The sequence below is a fragment of the Ictidomys tridecemlineatus genome, chromosome 5 (assembly GCF_052094955.1).
Source record: "Ictidomys tridecemlineatus isolate mIctTri1 chromosome 5, mIctTri1.hap1, whole genome shotgun sequence".
Taxonomy (NCBI): domain Eukaryota; kingdom Metazoa; phylum Chordata; class Mammalia; order Rodentia; family Sciuridae; genus Ictidomys; species Ictidomys tridecemlineatus.
This window is the reverse complement of record NC_135481.1, coordinates 45669597-45688455: the sequence shown is the minus strand read 5'-3', so window position 1 is coordinate 45688455 and position 18859 is coordinate 45669597. Positions and strand designations below refer to the sequence as shown.

The following is an 18859-nucleotide window of genomic DNA, read 5'->3' as shown; positions in this document are numbered from 1 at the left end:
AAACATCATCTTACTTTCCCATGGTGTTCCATTCTATTTCCTTTTGGAATTCAGCCAATCTCAACTTGTTGCCATTTCTGGAATGTGACCAGAACTTTTCTCCTTCTTGGTTTTTGTCAATTTTTTTTTCAACCAGAATGTCTTCTTTTCTTATTTTATCTACTCGGGCAGATTCTTTATAGACAGTTGCTTAGCCCCTTCCTTGACCACCACGGTATTTTGTCTATGCTTTTATTATATTCCACCTCATGATTATATTGAACTACTGATCCAAACCCATTTCCCCCTTTATCTACATGGTCCCAATCTTTTAATCTTTATGAGCCTCAAGTGAACTAACATGAAGCTGGAGGGCAAAAAGATTTGTGCCATGGAGCTGAATGTAGAACCAAGTAAGACGTGGCAGGCAGTAAGACCCATTAAGGAAAACAACAGGTATGTAAAAATCCCACCTAAGGAGGAAAATCATATATGTCCTACTAGAAATTCATTAGATGCCTGGGACAGAAGGTAGGAGAATAAAGTTGAAAGAAAGGCTTCATGAAGTTGGTGTGAGTGTATCTTGGGGAAGACCTATTTGGGAAGAATGTAGAGAAATCTCTTAGAAATACTGCTTGAGTCCCTCAGATGCACCCACCATAATTAAATGATCTTACTTTACACATATTTCTACCAGAGACCCAGGACTTACTTTGGTGGTAAACAGTAGACATTTTCACTTCCTCAGAAGTAAAGCTGTTGCAATCAGCTGCTACAAGTAGCAGTGTTTGAGCTTGATGAGTAAACACTCACCTCTGGACTGACCTCTGGTTCTGGTCTGCATTGGAGGACAGTCAGTGCTCTAAGAATACAGCACAGGGCTAAGGACAAAAGAGGAGTGCTCACCTCCTTCAGACATACTCAATCATGCTCAGTACAACCCAGCTCTTGACCAAAGGCACCCAAAGCAGAACTGCAATTCATAGGCCTGAACTGGCTTATCACAGGCCTCTGAGCATGCAGACCAGATGACATTAGGGAACATCCATCTCTCTCCTCTCTTACACTATTTGAGAGGGTAATAGTCTTTGAGAAGAAACAGAGATGTTTCCCTCTAGAGAAAGCATTCAGTGCACCAAATCTTACCTGTAAAATTTGATAGACAATTTTCATATTGTTAATTTTACAGTTTAAGAGAAATAATTGATTTCTTATAACTCAATTGCTATGCATTGGATTTAAGGAAAGCCTGTTTAAAATGCAGAGTGCCAGAAGCACTGGCCTAGACTTAATAGAAGATTTTCTAGGAATTACTAGATTGAGGTATAAAAACAATGTGATTTAGTAAGGTGCTATAACTTTTTTTTAAAATTTCTTCATTCTTAGGAGCCTTTGACAATATTGCAAATTTTCATTGACAACATGGTTTGGAGTTAATTTAGGCAAATCTGTGCTACATGGAACCAGCTAGCAGAATTCTGATGAGTTTTAGAACGTCCTTGATCCCTCCTTCCTGGACAAGTTGAGTTTCCCTCCTGCAGGTCATGTAGCCAATACCAGCTGCTCACGGAGGAGAAACTGCAGGAGGGTGCACCACTACCTTCCCTGAAAACTCCAAGTCCAAATCTTTGGCTTTGTTAACTTTGAATTCTGTTGGGTTTTGACTATCTCCATAAACAATGCATCACAGTGGTGATTCACCTCACAGTTGTAGAAGGAAAGATAAAGATGTGATGTTTAAAAACCATTCTATATATGAGTCTTTGTGTTGGAAGCTTATGATATGTATGTTGGTAAGTTCTTTGGCAAGGTTCCTGATGCAGGGGGAAGGCCTAGGCAAAGAGTCAGAAACCCAAGGTGAAGTCACCCCTTTACTCACCGTTGTTACCTTGAGCTAGTGACAATGAGTCATAATTTTTCTGGAACCAAGGATGGACAGAAATAGCTAATGAATGAGCCAGTATCCCTGGATTCTTCTAAGTCTTTTCCCCTTGAACTATACAGTGAAGGGATGAGGAACACTATCATCTGTTAGTTAATTAATCTATGTGAGCATAGGCCAATTACCAGTTCACTAGAGAATGTCATCATTATTATCTACATTTGTTATTTTATCAATTGCAAGAGTAAGAAAAATCAGATAAGCATTAACATGGATAAAGTTATCAATAATTTATAGGACTTTGACCCCCTTATTCTAACGTTATCTTCTTTCAATTAAGTTAAAAACATTTTTTGGTGGGTGGATAAGCCCCCAAAGCTTATTTATCCTTACAATGTAAGTTGAGTGAGGGAATCCATGCATCTGGAACATTCAGAGGGCACCCATAGACTGACAACCAGACATGCCCTACCACCCTGACCATTTCCACTATTTCTGAGACCCTAGGAGGGAACAATTAGGACACAAAGCTTGAAACTTTCATGGTTCCCACCTGTGGAAGGAAGCAACATGGGGTGAAGACACGGGTGTCACTTGGGGGTGGGCTCTCTGGTGGGCGTGTTCTATCAAGACAGATACTGTGGTCTGTCTGCTTGAGGCCTGAGGGTCAGTGAAGCATGTGCTCCTCAGTCTGCACCCCATCCTGAAAGCCAGAGGGACCTCACGGAGGCAGATGATATGGATATCATCTAACTCCATTTGCCAGACACAAAACGGTTACTCTGTGGGCTCCCAGTCACGATCTGCTCTTTGTTAGAAAGAAGGTCAGAAGGAACCATCCACTTTCAAAAATAGACTCTCAGCAGGTCACTTAGGAGACATGTGGGTCAGCTCTATTTTCAGTTCTGCTTTGGCAGTAACCACAAAGGGAGGCCAAGTTCACTTTCTTGTGGTTTTAGAATCCTGCTGGCATGTCCCTTTCCATGGTGACTGGAAGGACTGATCAAGGGGCCAGAGCCAAGGCCTTAGACACGCTGTTCCAGATGCTTCAACACTTCTGCTGACAAATGGTGAGGGCCCGTTCCCTTCGAAAAGAGTCTGACAAAGATGAAAAGGTAATATAAAGGACAGTAGGATGTATGAACCCCAAAGTAGTGTTTTCAGACAAGCCGATCATATCCTGACAGTCTATTGCTCTAGCGCATGATTTGAAAGTGTTTCCAAGATGGATAGGAACAGGGAACAAGAGGCAACTGCATTAAACCTAGGATAGCCCTTCTTTCTTAGACAAATGACAAATGTGCAGAATATGTAGCAAGAAGATTAATTATATAATATTCATACAATCTTCCTCTTGAAATGTTAATAGTGTAGAGATAGTCGACTGCCCTGTAGGACTAATTATGATCCTGTTTCAACACAGATCAAAATGGTAGGTACTATCTACAGTATAAAGATTAGAGAAATGAATTTGGACAAGACTCAGGATTGCTGAAAAACAGAAGGCCAAAGCCCTCTAGGATGTTTCATTAACAACATCATAATCAAAAAAACCAAACCATCTCGTATTTCTTTTACAAACCCTCTTTCTGCTATTATTTTATTTACTCACTGAGGCATTTTTTCCATGCTCAGGAACCACAGAGAGAGAATCTACAGAAGCAGAAGAGAAAAATGAATAGATAATCTGTTTGCAAGCATTTCTAAATAGAGAAGAGCAGGCGCCCAGCAATCCATCTTTTAGCTTTCAAAAGAGTCTGGAAGTTAGTTCCTTCAATCAGAGGAAAGGCAGAGCTCAAAACACATAACAATAACTATCAGCATAATGCCCAGATGGCTCCTTTGAGTTTAAGCAGTCCACATATACATCACAATATTTGTTAAAGAGTCGATTACCCCAAGTCTCAGAAGAGAGAGTTGGGAGTACTGTGATTAAAAGGCACATTACTTACTAGGGCATCTCTCCTCCTCCTCTTTTGGTGGCTCCTTCTCTTGCTTGGGTGGACCTCTGATTTTGTGTACCAAGGCACACAGTTTTCCTGCCCAGGTAGTGTCCTCATCTTCCTCCTCTTCTTCTTCCCAGGGAACCCCTAGCAAGCCAAAGACAAAGTGCAATCACAAACAGCACAAGTATTAGAACGTAAAGATGCTGCTGCTTATCTTCTGGAGCTTTCTAAAAGGACCCCAGGCGGCTGCCCATGAATATTAACCTATATTATGCCTTTTGGGAAATTTTTAAAAGATGACTTCCTACGAACCAGAACATCAAGTAATTTTAATCCCAGGATTTTACTTTTACTAACCTGAACTTTAAAAGGATTCTAGAATCTCTAGAAAGAAAGAGTTTAACGTTGCATTATTTTAAGTGAAAAGCTCAGCTAATTACCCACAGATTACTCAATCTACCCCTGTACACACAGCACAAATGTTGAGAGCCACATAAAACCAGCAGCTGGGTGTCAAGATAGGGATCACTGGCTTAAAATCCTGAAGGGCAGAAGTTTCTGCCTCCCGACCATGTACACTGTAATAGCTAAATAGGGATCAGAATCTGGGCTCCTGGAGAGCAGAGTTCCAAATATATCACTGTCGTAAACTGGGTGAGGGGTATGTGATGATCTGTTATTTTCCTTCTTTCTCTAGAGACCCTATTCCCTCTGAATTTCCAGAAAGTCTTCTCCAGATAGAAAGAATGTCAGGCATACATTCTGCTAGGGTTACCTCCTATATTTTCTCTGACCCACATAGTCTAGATAGAATCACTTCTTGACAACTGATATTGCAATTCAAAATCAAGAATGACTCCACCTGCCTCACCCTGGGTTTTCTAAGGAAGGAATGGGGAGCAGACTCTCTTGGCTCCAGCCTCTCAGCAACTCACCACAGTGAGCAAGAAGGTCCTCATGGAAGTCGTACAGTTCCTCCCGGATCTCCTCTGGGCAGGGGCAGTTCTCTCCCAGTTGAAAGTTAAGAAGCATGTTGATCTTTGAGGATGAGAATGAAAGGCTAATTGGTTCTCAGTATTGGTCAAGGGAACTCAGATCCTACTTTAGACACCTAATGCTCTGTGTAAGTTTTATTTTTAGTGAAAAGGGTCAATATGCAAAAGTAACTTTCATTTTCGCTAACTGTAAAAGTAATTCATTAGTTGCATAAAATTCAGAGAATAAAGAAAAAAATATACTGGATCAATTTTACCACCAATAGTGTTTTAGTTAACATCTTCAGACAGATTGGGAATACACTCTAGTTATACATTTTTAAAACTATATTTTCCACTTACTATAAATTATGTTTATTAATTTGAATATTTTTAACCTGATTTTTTAAAAGTTTATCATTTATTGGAACATTTGCATATTCAAATAAATTTTAATCAAAACTAATATTTTTCACATGAAGTAGTGTCAAAAATCAGCCACAAATTACAAAATAAAATCTTGAAGTAGTAGATGAAGATTAAGAAATTTGGGTTTATTATTATCTTCTAATACATCCCCTACACCAGTTTTAATTTCCCTGTAGGTACAAAAAATGATTTATTAACCTGATTTTTTAATAGGTGCATTACATTTCATTCTATTGATGAATAATAATTTGTATAAAATTTATTCTGTTATGATATGAGGAAGTGTCTATTTTTTGTACTTATTAAAAGTTGCTTTGAACTTCATTTTATATAATTTGGCTTGTATATAATAATTTTCTTAGGATAAACTCCTAGAAGAAAAATGATTAGAGCAAGTTTGTATATTTTAATGGCCTTTGATATAAACATGAGCAAAATTGCTCTCCAGAAAGCTCCCAACAATTTGTATTATTTCCAAATTTATACAAGAGTATTACTTTGTCATATCCATTATAGTAACACATTTTCAAGTCTTTACCAATTTAATGGTTGAAAAATATCATATACCTGTGTCTTAATTTGCATTTAATTGGTGAGGCTGAACTTTGTTTGCTCACACACAAAGACCGATTTATTTCATATTTTATAAATTTTCTGTGTTCTTCCTCCATTTTTCTATTAGGTAATTATCTTTTAAAAAATTAGTTGGCGAGTTCTTAGTTCTTTGCAATATATATTCCAAATATATTTGTCATTTTTAGTAAACTCCTAATTTTGTTCATAGGGCTTTTGTTTTTGATACATAGGTTTATGTTTGCAATCACCTTAGTATTTTTTCCTTTATAGTACCCCCTCACCCCCAAACCCTCAGGTATTCCTAAATACTTTTGTGCCCCTCTGACAATTTTGTGAAGTCCAGATTAATGTTTTTACATAAATAGAACAAGACATGCAGGATTACAGAGAAATAATGATATTAAAATCCACTTATCAAAAACTCAGGAAACATATCTGTGATATAGTAATACATGTCCTTTATTAACTCAGATGGCTACTTAATAGCCACTCTTATGTGATCTTGAAGCAATGATGAATTTAAATCACATTTTTCAATATTATAATCACTGTATGTCACACGTAAAGACGTGCCATTACTATTGGTGATAAAGTTAGATACTTGTTTTGCTGCCCTACATTAATAATGAAAAGCAACGCTATCTGAGATTAGTGGCAAACTGCTATTCATTTCCTGCCCAGGTTCTTGGACTTGGGCTTTCTTCCCACAGGTTCACAGTGCAGGTCAGTGAACATTTAGAGGGACTGTAGAAATAACTGGAGTCAATACTGTCCATTTTACTGGTTTTGGTCACTATAACCCCCAAACCAGGCAAAGGAGTATATTCTCTGTTATGTATTTCTAGGTTGGAAAAAGTTTACAACCTCCTATTAAATCATAAGCTTTACTGAACAGGAAGAATGTTACTTAAACCTTCTACTATAACCATTTCTTTTGAAGTAGGTAGAAGTGTTGTCTGTAATAAAATAGTGCCCAGTAAATAGGTTGGAAAAGTCATTTTTGTGGTTTTCCCAAGATGCTAAATTACTGAAATTATATCAACAAAATATACACATAAATCATTTATTAAATAAATATAAGATCTGAAGGTGGCTTCAGAGTCAGAAAAGTTATTTCTTTACTGAAAGACCTTTCATTTGGTGGAATACTTAGGACACTGGGATGCATCTGCCTGCAGGGATTAAAACTGAAAGCTGGAAAACTGGACAGAGCAGAACTTTCTGCTGCAGGTCATGGCCTCTGATGAAGTCCTTTTGGAAGCGAAAGACCAGCTGACTATGCCCAGTTCATTTGCCAACAACCATGGGACTAATCTTAGTTTTATCTTCTTTTGCACTTAGCTATATCCCTCAAGGATGTGTTCTTCATCTCCCTGAAAACTCTCTGGATATAGGGAGTAAAACCCATGTGAGGGGAAGGGAGGGGTTAGAAATGATGGTGGAATGTGATGGACATTATTGTCCAAAGTACATGTAAGAAGATATGAATTGGTGGAATATACTTTGTATACAACCAGAAATATGAAAAATTGTGCTCTATATGTGTAATAAGAATTATAATGCATTCCACTGTCACATATAAATAAAAAATTATGGGGCTGGGGTGGTGGCTCAGTGGTAGAGCGCTCGCCTAGCATGCATGAGGCACTGGGTTCGATCCTCGGCACCACATTAAAAAAAAAGCAAACCAATGTATCCACCTAAAACGAAAGATACATAAATAAATAAATTAATTTAAAAAAATTAAATGAATTTTAAAAACCCTCCATTTTTCTGAGTGAAATTATATCATTTTCTGATAAATGGATGAAACTGGCAAACACTGTAAGTGAAATAAGCCAGACTCAGAAAATCAAGGGTTGAATACTTTTGCTCACATGTGGAAGATAGAGAGAAAAAAGGAATAAAAATGGGGATCTTGCAAAAGTAGAAGGGAGATCAATAGAGTAGAAATAGGGGATTCAAGGGGAGGAAAATGAAGTTGACCAAATTATGTTATGTGCATACATGAGTATATCACAATGCATTCCATTTTTATGACTATAATGTACCAAATTAAAAATAAATCAATAAATAGAAGGAAGACCAAAAGAGGAAGGAGAGCAGGAGAAGAAAGGGAGGGAGGGAAAGGGGAAGTACTAGAGACCAAAATAGAGTACACTATGTTAGAGGCATTTATGGATTTTTCAAAATGAACCCCAGTTACGTATAACTATAATGCACTAATACAAACATTTTAAAAACCCTGTTTTCTCACAACAAAGGTTGTGAGATAACATTCCCATTTTAAAAATTCTAATTTCCATGCATCCTCTTTTCCAAGTGATTCTGTACTACTAACCTCTGAAATTGATCTAAATCCTCCATAACCTTCAATAGCATTAAATGCATCTTACACTGAGAACACAATGGGCAGGTGCCCTCTAGAAGTACTCAAGGTGGGCTGCAGATGAGACAGCTGAAGTTCATAGCAGCGTGCTTCTTTTATTCTATTCCGAAACCAGCAGTATCAGCATTACCTTAAAGTTAGCTAAAAATGCAAAGTCCTAAGCCTCATTCTATAACTACCAATTAGAGACCCTAGAAGCAGGACCAGGAAATCTTTTTTTTATTAATCTCTTTAGGTGATTTTATTCAAGAACTGCTGGTCTAATAATTAACCCATTATGTCTCATCAGTCCATAAAAACTTACATTGAGCAACAAATGTACTATCTGTGGTCAATTTGAAATAAACATGTTCTTTTAGTTTTATTCTTTTTGAGAAAAGTAGTCAGCAAATGATTAGTGATATTTAGTAATATTATTAATGATCCCATGAGTAATAAATTTTATAACATGTTCTTCACTTATGATTTCCAGCCTATTTTAATGCAACTGTGCTTATTGTATTGAAATAGTTGCAGAATTGCAAACGTGGGCTCTTGATGAGTTAAGGAAGAGTTTGAGTTATAGATCTGAAATGATTTCTCAGAGGACTGTTTAGAAGAAAGTGAGGGGGCAGGTGATGGAGTCCCTGTGGAGGGCAGACAGGTCTGGAGGCAGAATGGGGAGAGGAAGGGTGGGAGCCACCACTGTCCTTCCAGGAGCCAGGACCATGAGGAATGTTGGGTGGATGGCCGTGATGCTGCCTGGGTCAAAGAGATGCAAGAAAAATGTGAACTCACTTACTGGGATGTGACTGAGGGTCACAGAACAAGGCAAGAGACAAATGCAAACATCTCTGATCCTAAAGCCAATGGCAGCTCAAGTAATACTAAGCAATCTAAATGAATGATCTCATAGGCTCCTCACAAGAACCCTGGGAGGTATGAACATTACTCACCCACTGCAGCTAAAGAAACTGGGACAGAGATCATGTGACTAAGACCACACAGTGAGTGTCCCAGCAGCCAGAATGGGAGCTCTGTAGCCTCAAGTTAATGCCAGAGCTGTAACCACCAGATCATCTGTCCTACCATTGTTCACAAATACACAAAAGCACCAGGATTTGCCCAGTGACATGAGGAACATCCACATGGCTGCCAGTCTAAAAGCAGCCTGCAAGGTTCATAAAGTCTTCAAGAGTGCTTCTTGGGAGGTAATAGGAAAAACCACACATGGGTGCATTTGGCACAGCACAATGATCTGTCCAATCAACCCTAAGAATTTCTTCCTTTTGGGTTCAGCATAGGGATGGTAGGCTTTGCCTTCTCTACAGCATGACCAGTACCATTCAAATGAATTTTTAAAGTCAAGATATGTGGTTAATTTTTAAATCAATATAAATATCTATGTTCTGCAAAGCAGATTAGATAAGTAATTGGATGAGGTTGTAGCTGTACCATTAATATAAAATAGTGGTAATTATATTGACAACAACTTACGAATAGGCTGCTTATTAAATATATATAATATCCTTAGATTTGTCAGAATTAGAACAGTACACTAATTTCTTCACTGAAGAATCTATGTTCTCCTTTGGATACTTAGAGAGCAGTGGCCAACCAACCTGCAGGCATCAGAGCTCTGCTGAGCAGGAGGATAAATGGAAATGATTGTTTTACAAGATGTCTCTCCCTCACTTAGAAGCTTCTCACTGGGGTTTTTGTGCTTCCCATCTGGGTAAGGCTGAGCACAGGTGGGGTACTGCAGAGAACAAATATGACACATGGCAGATGATGATTCACATCCTGAATCTGGTTCTCCAGACTTGGTGGGGCTGAGGAGGCTCTTAGCAAGGCACAGCCCACTGGGCAAGAGTGTTTGGACACGTAAGATGAGGAAGACTGCAACTGCTCTCATAAGTTGGGGCCCATTAGCCATGTTCTGTTGGTCTCTGAAAGAGGGGTAGTAACTTCTGGAAGCCTGGCAGAGATTCTTCTGAGTGGTGGCTCACTGCTGAGGAGACAGCCGAATCCCAATCTGTTTTTGACTTGCTAGTAAAGGCATAGGGAGAAGAGGGTAGGGAGGAGGAAGCCCTGCTCCAAGTACAGTGTAGAAAAGGTTATTGTCCCACCGTAGATACTGCTCGGTCACAATCTGCAGAGGACCAGGCCTGTCTCCTGCTGCCATAGGGGCTCCTTTAATCTTCCACAGAGGAAGCTTTGAGGCTACCCCAGACACCTTAAAGGATTTGTGGGCCCTGCTCTGTGGGTGCTAAGTTCTCTCATGGGACCTGGAAGTGACTCAGGAGGGGATGCTCACCTGCTCCTGTGGGGGTGAGCGGAACTCCTTGGTCTTCCGGGCAGTCAGGGCAGCAGACATGTTCAGGGCCTGCATGAGCTCATCATAGCGGAACTTCTGATTGACTTGCAGCTTGGAGACATAAATGTCACCAAATGCCACGATGGCCTCTACTCGGTGCTGCAGCTCACAATCGCAGAGATAGCTGAGAAGCTCACACATCTGTAACAAAAGCATTAAGTGTACACGTTTGTGTAGTAAGTAGCACTCTAAGTACACCCCTGGACCTGCCAGCATCTCCATTTTACAGACGTTAACACTGAGTCCCTAGATAATTGAAATCAGCTGTGCAATGGCACATAGTAAATATAAAGTTATATTGCTTGAATCCAAGCTAGTCTGCATTCAGAGAACAACTGTTCCCCATGAAGGCCAAGGAACAAGAGGAAAATGAGCTCACTGGAGACAGAGTAAATCTGCCTGTGAAGAAAAAGAACAGCTTTCTAAGAAAATGTTTTCCCAGGAAACTCAGTACAGAAGCCAATGCCAAAATGCTCACGTGAGCACTGCCTTCGTTTCCGCTGACTTCCTGGAGGAAGGAAAATTGAGATGCCTATCCCTCACCCTTCTTTCACTGTTGTGATATACACTGTTTTGTTGTGACTAGTGCTTCTGGATTGTTATTATGATAATCTTATCTCTATGTAAAATATAATTTTTTTTAGATAAAAAAGTTAAAGCTGGGTGTGAGACAACTACAGAGAATTGGGGGAAATCATTAAATATCTGCTGGGTATGATGGTGCATGTCTAATACCAGTGGCTTGGGAGGCTGAGGCAGGAGGATCACAAGTTCAGGCTTAGCTTCAGTAACTTAGTGAGACCCTGTCTCAAAATAAAAAATAAAAAGGACTGGGGATGTGGCTTACTGGTTAAGTGCCCCTGCATCCAATCTCTAGTGAAAAAAAAAAAATCTTGAAACATTTTGCACTCAGAGTACCTTTTAATTAAGGCCATGCATGATGGTGATACATTCTGAAAAATTTAGCATTGGATGATTTTGTCACTGTAAGCACATAATAGGGTATGTTTACACAAACCAAGATGTGAACGGCATAGCTCAGTGATGTAATCTTACAGGACCACCATCATGTGTGTGGTCCATCACCGACTGAAATGTCATTGGGAAGCATGAGACTACCTCTAAGTTCAGGTTTAATTTAAAAACTCCTAAACTGGAAGCTATAGTTGTTGTTTTCCAGGTGTCATCTATGACAAAGGACTCCATGTGCTAGACAGGGGACTCACATTAAAAGAAGTCTTGGTCCTATATCAGAATAGCGCATTCATGTTTTAAAAATGCTTATGGTATAGGTGTATATAATTTTATATATATAATTTTTCTATACTCAATGTTTTGGGCTACCTATCAATCCCATTGAATACAGATATGAGAGCTTCTATAGATTATTATAATACAGTTTATGGTAAAACATAGTACATATTATGTCTTATAAAAATGTATCCTAATATTATATTTGGTAATAATCTTTCACATTTTACAGTTAAGGCTGCTTCTGGCTACTGACTTGGCAAGTTCTCATAACCAGTAAACTGGTTGTGCATGCCTAATACCAGTGGCTTGGGAGGCTGAGGCAGGAGGATCACAAGTTCAAGGTTGGCCTCAGTAACTTAGGGAGACCCTGTCTCAAAATAAAAAATAGAAAGGACTAGGGATGTGTCTTAGTGGTTAAGTGCCCCTGAGTTCAATTTCTAGTACAAAAAAAAAAAAAAGAGAAAAAAATCTATGGCACATAGTAACCATAAAGTTATTGCTTGAATCCAAGCCAGTCTGTATTCAGAGAACAACTGTTCCCCACTAAGGCCAGGGAACAAGAGGAAAAAAAGCTGAATGAAAGAACTTAATCTTAGCAATAGTTGATGCAGGCTTCTCTGTAGTGGCATAGGTTGAGCCTACTTGATTCATCTCCCTTTCTCTTTTCTCTGTGCCTGTAATACAAAAGTTATCATTCTCAGTACATAACTGATGCTAGCTTATGCAGGGAAAAGTGTTTTAGGCAGTGTCAAAGGCTCCCAGGCAGTGCAGGGAGTGGCTCTAGGAGCATGACTGCCCTTGGCTTGGATGGAAGTTATGTGAATGCTGCAGTCATAGGACCACACCAATCTGCAAGAACATGGCATCTGCTAAGAGCAGGTGACCGGTGCAATCTCCCTGTGAGCCAGTTCCTTGAGGTTACTCCAAGCCAAAGGCTTGACTCCCTCTCTAGGCAGCCATCTCACAAATAAGCACTTAGATCCCAGAGGCTAAAAGATAAGGGCAAACTTATCACTATTAGCAGAAAACATTTCTAAATCATCTGCCTTATTGACCAAGTCAGCATTTTCATTTGGCATGGGGAGACATGAGGAATATATTCCACGTCAGAAACAAGCATTGCCCACAAGCTCCAGGTCTTTGAGTGTGGATGCAGGACTCTTTCAGCAGTGGGTTGATGCCCATGCCCACTGTCCCTCCTCACAGCCTGGCTATGCTCTCTCCCACCCAGGCCCTTTCCAACACACAGGAGCTTTGTTGTTCAGAGTTACCTGCAGCTTGACGGACTCTGGCAATCGGGTCTGCAGCAGGCCTTTGATTGGAGGTTCCTTGCTGGTCTTCTCTCCAGCCTCCACTGCCTTCTCTTCCACCTGAGTTACTTCCTCCTTTTCTGCTCCCTCTTCTGACTCTCCACTGTGCTCCCCAAACACAGAGGGATCAATCAGGAGGAGAATCTGACGGACATCATCATCATCAAACACGCCCATGACCAACAGGGTTCCAATGAGCTTCAGCACAGGCACAAACTGGAACTCCACAGAACCCCCGACAGGGTCTCGGATGTGGGCTCCACTGCAGTGCACCGCCTCGGTTAGCATACTCAGTGCCTTTGTCTTGAGAATCTCCAGGGGAATCTCGGGGCTCTGCTTCTGGTGCTCCTCACTGGTTACCACAAAACAAGGGGTGGAGAACCTGAAGCCTGGCTTGAGGCACGTCCGCAGGCCCACCCCTGGCAGTCCGTGCCTCTTGGACTCATCTGGGTATAGGCGGATGTTCCTGGTGGTGCTGGTGATGGGGATGATGTATTCATTCTTCATCATCAGTTTCCTCTCCTTCGCATTGGCCAGGTGGATGCTAATGAGCAGGTCATAGAATCCAGATCGAAGGAGGCCAGGGAGGTACTTGTTGTCAATGGTATAGAAGAGCTGTGAGAGGTCCACATGGCTGCACAGGGCATAGGCTACCCGGCTATTTCCCAGGGCACACACGGCGCTGTACAGCCTCAGTGTGTGGTAATGGAATTGCATCAGGTCCTCCTGCTCACAGAGCTCCAGGATGTCCACACACCTGAGGATGTACAAGCAATCAACCACCTCATGGCAAGAAGAATGCGCCAGAATCCAGCAGTCTCACTGTCGGAATGCCCAGGGCTTTAACTAGCCTCACAAAGGCAGAGGGGTAGAGGATGTGGGAGTCTCTGCCATGTTTCCTTTAATTGGTTATCAAGCATCTCTTGGCTTCAGTCCACATCCTAACCCCCACCAATCCACCATATCTAACTATGAGGCTCTCAAAAAACCTACAAAACATAAGACACTGGTTTGCCAAATATGTAAGTCTCCCTCATTAGGGAAAACTCCAAAGCCCCAAGCAGAAAAACATTTAGGTACATGACAAGCTAACTTGTTCCTCTTATTTGTAGGTTCAAGTGGATCTCCCATTTCCTGATATAAAAGCCCCTCAGATGTGTACCTGGAGTCCTCTGTCAATGTATCTACATCTTATGTACAACCTTCACTCTACCTTCCCCTAAAAACAAACTCACCTGCACTCTCATCCAGAGAGGAAACACTTTCTAAATTTCTTTTCTTATGACAAGTTGTCATAAGCCAGTTCAATTTTCCCTTCTCAACTTTAGAAGTCTATTTTTTTAAAACTGTGTTTGTGAGATGAGGTCTTTGGTTCTGATATCTGCTTAGATCTTAATTTTGTCTTCATCTTCATCATGGAATGGGGGACCCTTGAAATTGGCTTGCTTGGCTGGGCATCTCTTCTGCTTCCCTGAACTTGCCTACCCTGCTGCTATCCATGACCCAAGGACATATCTAACTGGGAAATATGCAGGCAGCAATGCTGCCACTCTCTCCATATAATTCTGCTTTTTAGGCAGACATCAAGGGATAACAACATTCACAATAAGACTTATTTAATTCTCACTATGTCTAGAAACTGTACTAGATTTTATCTATGCAATCTCATTCTTTTCCCTCCCAGCAATACTTTGGGTGGACTCTTCTCTCACAGCATGGCTGAGGAGACACACCCAAAGACACACAGTCAGAGAGCTGACAGTGCTGGGATTGAACCCAGGCCACAATCTATGAGAGCCTTTTAACAAGGGAACACCAGCAGCCTGATTCATGATTCTCTAAGTCAAGCCAGGCATGCTTCATTCTTGTTTCAGGGTCATTTGGTTTTAATGACAGGCATAGAAATGTTCCCTGATTCGAGGCACTAGAAGCTGCACTAAAGCCTCTGTAGCAGGCACATCAGTGCATTTCCTGCTGATTCTAAATGAATAATGGAAGTGGGGGAGTAAAGACTGGACGCTGAGGCACTGGGGAAATCAATAATCATCTTGGAGCTGAGCAGAGTCCAGTGAGAATGCTTGGCGTGCCCTTCCTTTGTGGGCCCCTCTAGTACCTGTTCTCCTCAGGGATGTGGAGTGCCATCATCTGCAGGGGCTCCAGGCACTGCACCACCCAGCCATGGCGCTCGCTCACCCGCTCCGTCTCTACTTTCAGGAAGCTGTTTGGCATACGACTCCAGAGCACGGGCTGGATGGTTTGGACATCTAGCCGAGGTGGACACTGTGGGACTGGATTCTTCTCTTCACTCTTAAATATAGCCGCAGACAAGGGCATTGCATTCTGGGACAAGGTGAAGAGACATCAGAGAAGAAAATACACATGCAATATGGAGAGTCTCAGTTGCTGGATCATACACCTGGCCCATGATAACCAATATGGTGAGTGTAAATTAGACATGTGTGTCCAGGGGACCTCCTAGGGCTTCACCAGCATTAATTAAGACCTTGCACAATGGGTTCTATAAGCATTAATTAATCCTTTCAACACCCAGAAGAGGTAAGAGAAGGAGAAAATGAGAATGCATGTTCTGTCATCTGAATTTCACAGGCCAACATTAGGGCCTGGGGGAGGGGCCTGAAGAAGGAGGGAGGGGACACAAATGAGAAGTGAGAGATTTCCCTCCTCATGGTCAATACTGCTTTCTCTAGTCATGGCTATTAGATGAGGGGACAGATAAATACCTTCAGCTTCCCAAGTTCAAATTGAAACAAAGAAGTGCTTGTAGGCTGCAGGAAGACTGCTGGAAATACTTTGGTATTGGGCTCCACCTGGAAACCAGAACAAATCGAGAAGTTCGCCCAGAGCTATTCCAGTCAATGCTCTCATTTTAATTTCAGATGAAAGAGGATGGTGCGCAGGCTGTCATTCTCCCTGGTTGGGAATTTTCAGCGACCTGGTGTCCCTTAGTGGAAGCTGTCACTGTTCACCACCTTCAACACTCTCTCTGCTCTGGACTGAACAGACTCATCACTGTCTGCCTCATCTCTCAAGGACCTGCAGCCAGCAGCTTTTGCTCATGCTCAGGGGCAGTCAGGGGAGGAGCCACTACCTCACCACTATTTTAATAAGGAGGTCTAGAAACACTGACACCTGCTACTGGATGTTGAGTGACAAGGTGTGCTGTTCCTTGCAGGGCACAGGCACCTGGCAGCATTGTAGGTCCATCACATCAGTCTAGAGATGACCATTGAGGGCGAGTGGTGACTCGGGCTTATCTCTGAAGGCAAATCCACATGGTTCAAGCAAGGCCAGGGAGGCTGTTCTGCTATTCTGACTTCGGCTAAGAGGTAGGGATTCTCTCTATGAACTAGAACCAGATTTCTCAAATACCAAATGTGTGATATCTATAACAACTTGCCATTGTAACCTTCAGCAAGTAGAGCAGCGGCTGAGAAGACTTTATCTGCATTGGGAAGATACCCATGAGTCTGTGCTAATGGGGAGAGAAATAAGTGCATGCATTCGAAGGCTTCCTACGTGGAGCTAAAGCAAACCAGTTCAGAAGCCACATCCTGAGGGAGGTGGGATGTTTTCAGGTCCCTCAGCACTAGCTCTTGAAAACTTCATAAACAACTCAGTCAACCTCCAGGCCCGTCTTCTTCCAAACCCCCAAAGGGACAAAGTACATTTAGGATATCCTGGGATAGTTTTATTTCTAACATAGAGGTGGCCTCTGGCCTCAAAGGGCTCCTCTGCTGGACAAGGAGATTCTATTCCTATGGAATGAGTAGTGAGCCTGGACTCCCAGCTGCCATGACACACCAGGGACATTTTTCCTTTCATAGTCAAGGTTCATTTTTTTTTTTATCACCGGCTGATATGTTTTGTACTTATAGTAATAGACATTGTTTCTAATCATGTGTGAAGGTCAGGGCATAGGAGCTGGCCAGAATCGAAAACTAAGCCCTCTGGTAAGTCTGAATCTTACAGCTGGCTCCGTCCTTGGAGGTGTGTGGCTGGCGTGGCAATCGCTGGGGGTTCTCTCTTGAAGGTACATTTCAGTTCTCATTTCTCTGCTGATTGCATTAAGTGCAACAGAAAAAGGTTTTCCAATTGCACAGCACTATTTTAATAGGGAGGTCTAGAAACATTGTTTGAGGGAATCTTTCTGTCATTATTTTGGTGACTGGTCCTTTCTGAATTGAAAGCCAGTGTATCAATATTGCTGGCCTGTTCCTCTTGAGATAATTGAAAAATGAAAATGGCTACAGCTGCAGAATAACAATGATCCCACTGCCAGGGACCAGATGCATGGCTGGACACGTTACTGTCTCGCCAGGAATGAGAAGGGGCTGGCTCGGTGTGAGCTTCCCCAGGGTCCCTGGCAGAGCCCCAACACTTTCCCACCTCCAGCAGCATTTTTTAGGGCAGGAGGCAAGACTGGGACCACTGAGCGGAGTAAACAAGATTTGTGTGTATAGAGTAGAGGAGACGGGATGCCAAGGCTCAGTTCAAAGAGGACAACCAACCGTCCAGCCTAGTGTAGCCCAGGGACCATTGTGAAAGATGGGATGAAGCTGGCAGAGATCCTGTTCTTGTTTTTAACATCTCCTCAACATAGTAGGCTCTTTCCTGAGGCAGGCAGGTTGCTGCTGCTGTGAAAGCTACATTAAAAAAAAATCATTGATATTTGTAGATCTCCAAAGCCCAACTAGGTTTAAAAGTTATTAGATGCTCTATAATTCTCTGCAGCTCAGGGAGGACCCTTCAGTTCAACTCATTTCAGAAGTTAATGGGAAAAAGCTAATGGATTCTGAAGGACGGTAGTAATCTATATAAGAAATTTTCTCAGGGGACTTGGGACCAGGGGACGTGGAATTGTACGAAAGTACTAGAACACTTCACTTTGGCTGCATAGCCTGGCTTCACAGATGGCTCTTTCTGGAAATGGCTTGGTGGGCCCCAGCTGCTGGACCAAGCTTGCCAAGTGTGGGTGATTCTATTCTTCAGCAGGAGGAGGAGTGAGGACTGCTGGAGGAGCAAGGTATCTGGGCCTGGGGCCAGCAGGCTGCCCTAGCCCCCAGCCAGGGTCCGTCAATCCTCTCAGTGGATGGACCTTTCATACTTTGCTGCCCATTGGCTCCATCTCTCCAACCCAAGGCCAGATGGCTGGCTGTTGAGAGGCTGTAACCTGTGTCTGATTGAAGAATCAGGATTTCAATTCATCGTATAAGAGGGTATTTTGATCCGCTGGTGACCCTGGAAGACTGTTGGCTTCCTTAAACACTGCATGTAACTCTCCTGCTCAGAAACCTTCAATAGTTCCCCAATTCCTATCTATGTCAACCTATTTCCAAATGAATTTCTCACCATTAATTATAAAAGTCCCTGGCTATTCTGTCCATTGATTCCCAAACACACTTTATGCTTCCCTATTACCATAATGCTTCTTGGGCTATTTCTTCAATTTAGAACATTTCTCTTAAAAATTAAGATTTCTTGTAATGAATGCTTTCCTGACTGTTCTCAATGGGAGAAAGCTCTTCCATCTCAACCTGGAGCATCCACTGTAAGTGTTTAACATAGAAATTCAACTCCTCAACTTAGCATTTCCCATGGGAGGCTCTGTGGAACTGTAGGTTCATAGAATTTTGCTAATTGTCAAAGTTAACATAATGGCTTTCTTGGTCAAATAATTTGAGAAATGCTTGGTTTGACAGATTTCTTTCTGTGATCTCTCTCAAATCTTTTGCTGTGCTGTCAT

At 41.7% G+C, this 18859-nt stretch overlaps 1 protein-coding gene across 8 annotated transcripts in view; it reads right to left on the bottom strand.

Annotated features, from left to right (window-relative positions):
- Positions 1–18859, bottom strand: part of Ryr3 (ryanodine receptor 3) — a 556303-nt gene that overhangs the window by 225394 nt on the left and 312050 nt on the right. For all 8 annotated transcript variants that reach the window (XR_013438866.1, XM_078049887.1, XM_040274327.2 and 5 more), the window contains exons 33-38: positions 15837–15923; positions 15209–15435; positions 13057–13852; positions 10472–10672; positions 4743–4845; positions 3814–3951 (exon numbers count right to left, since the gene is read on the bottom strand). Coding sequence is in view for 7 of the 8 variants with exons in the window: in XM_078049887.1 (XP_077906013.1) it covers positions 3814–3951; positions 4743–4845; positions 10472–10672; positions 13057–13852; positions 15209–15435; positions 15837–15923 (1552 nt within the window). In the remaining variant the exon portion in view is untranslated. The remainder of the gene's footprint in view (positions 1–3813; positions 3952–4742; positions 4846–10471; positions 10673–13056; positions 13853–15208; positions 15436–15836; positions 15924–18859) is intronic.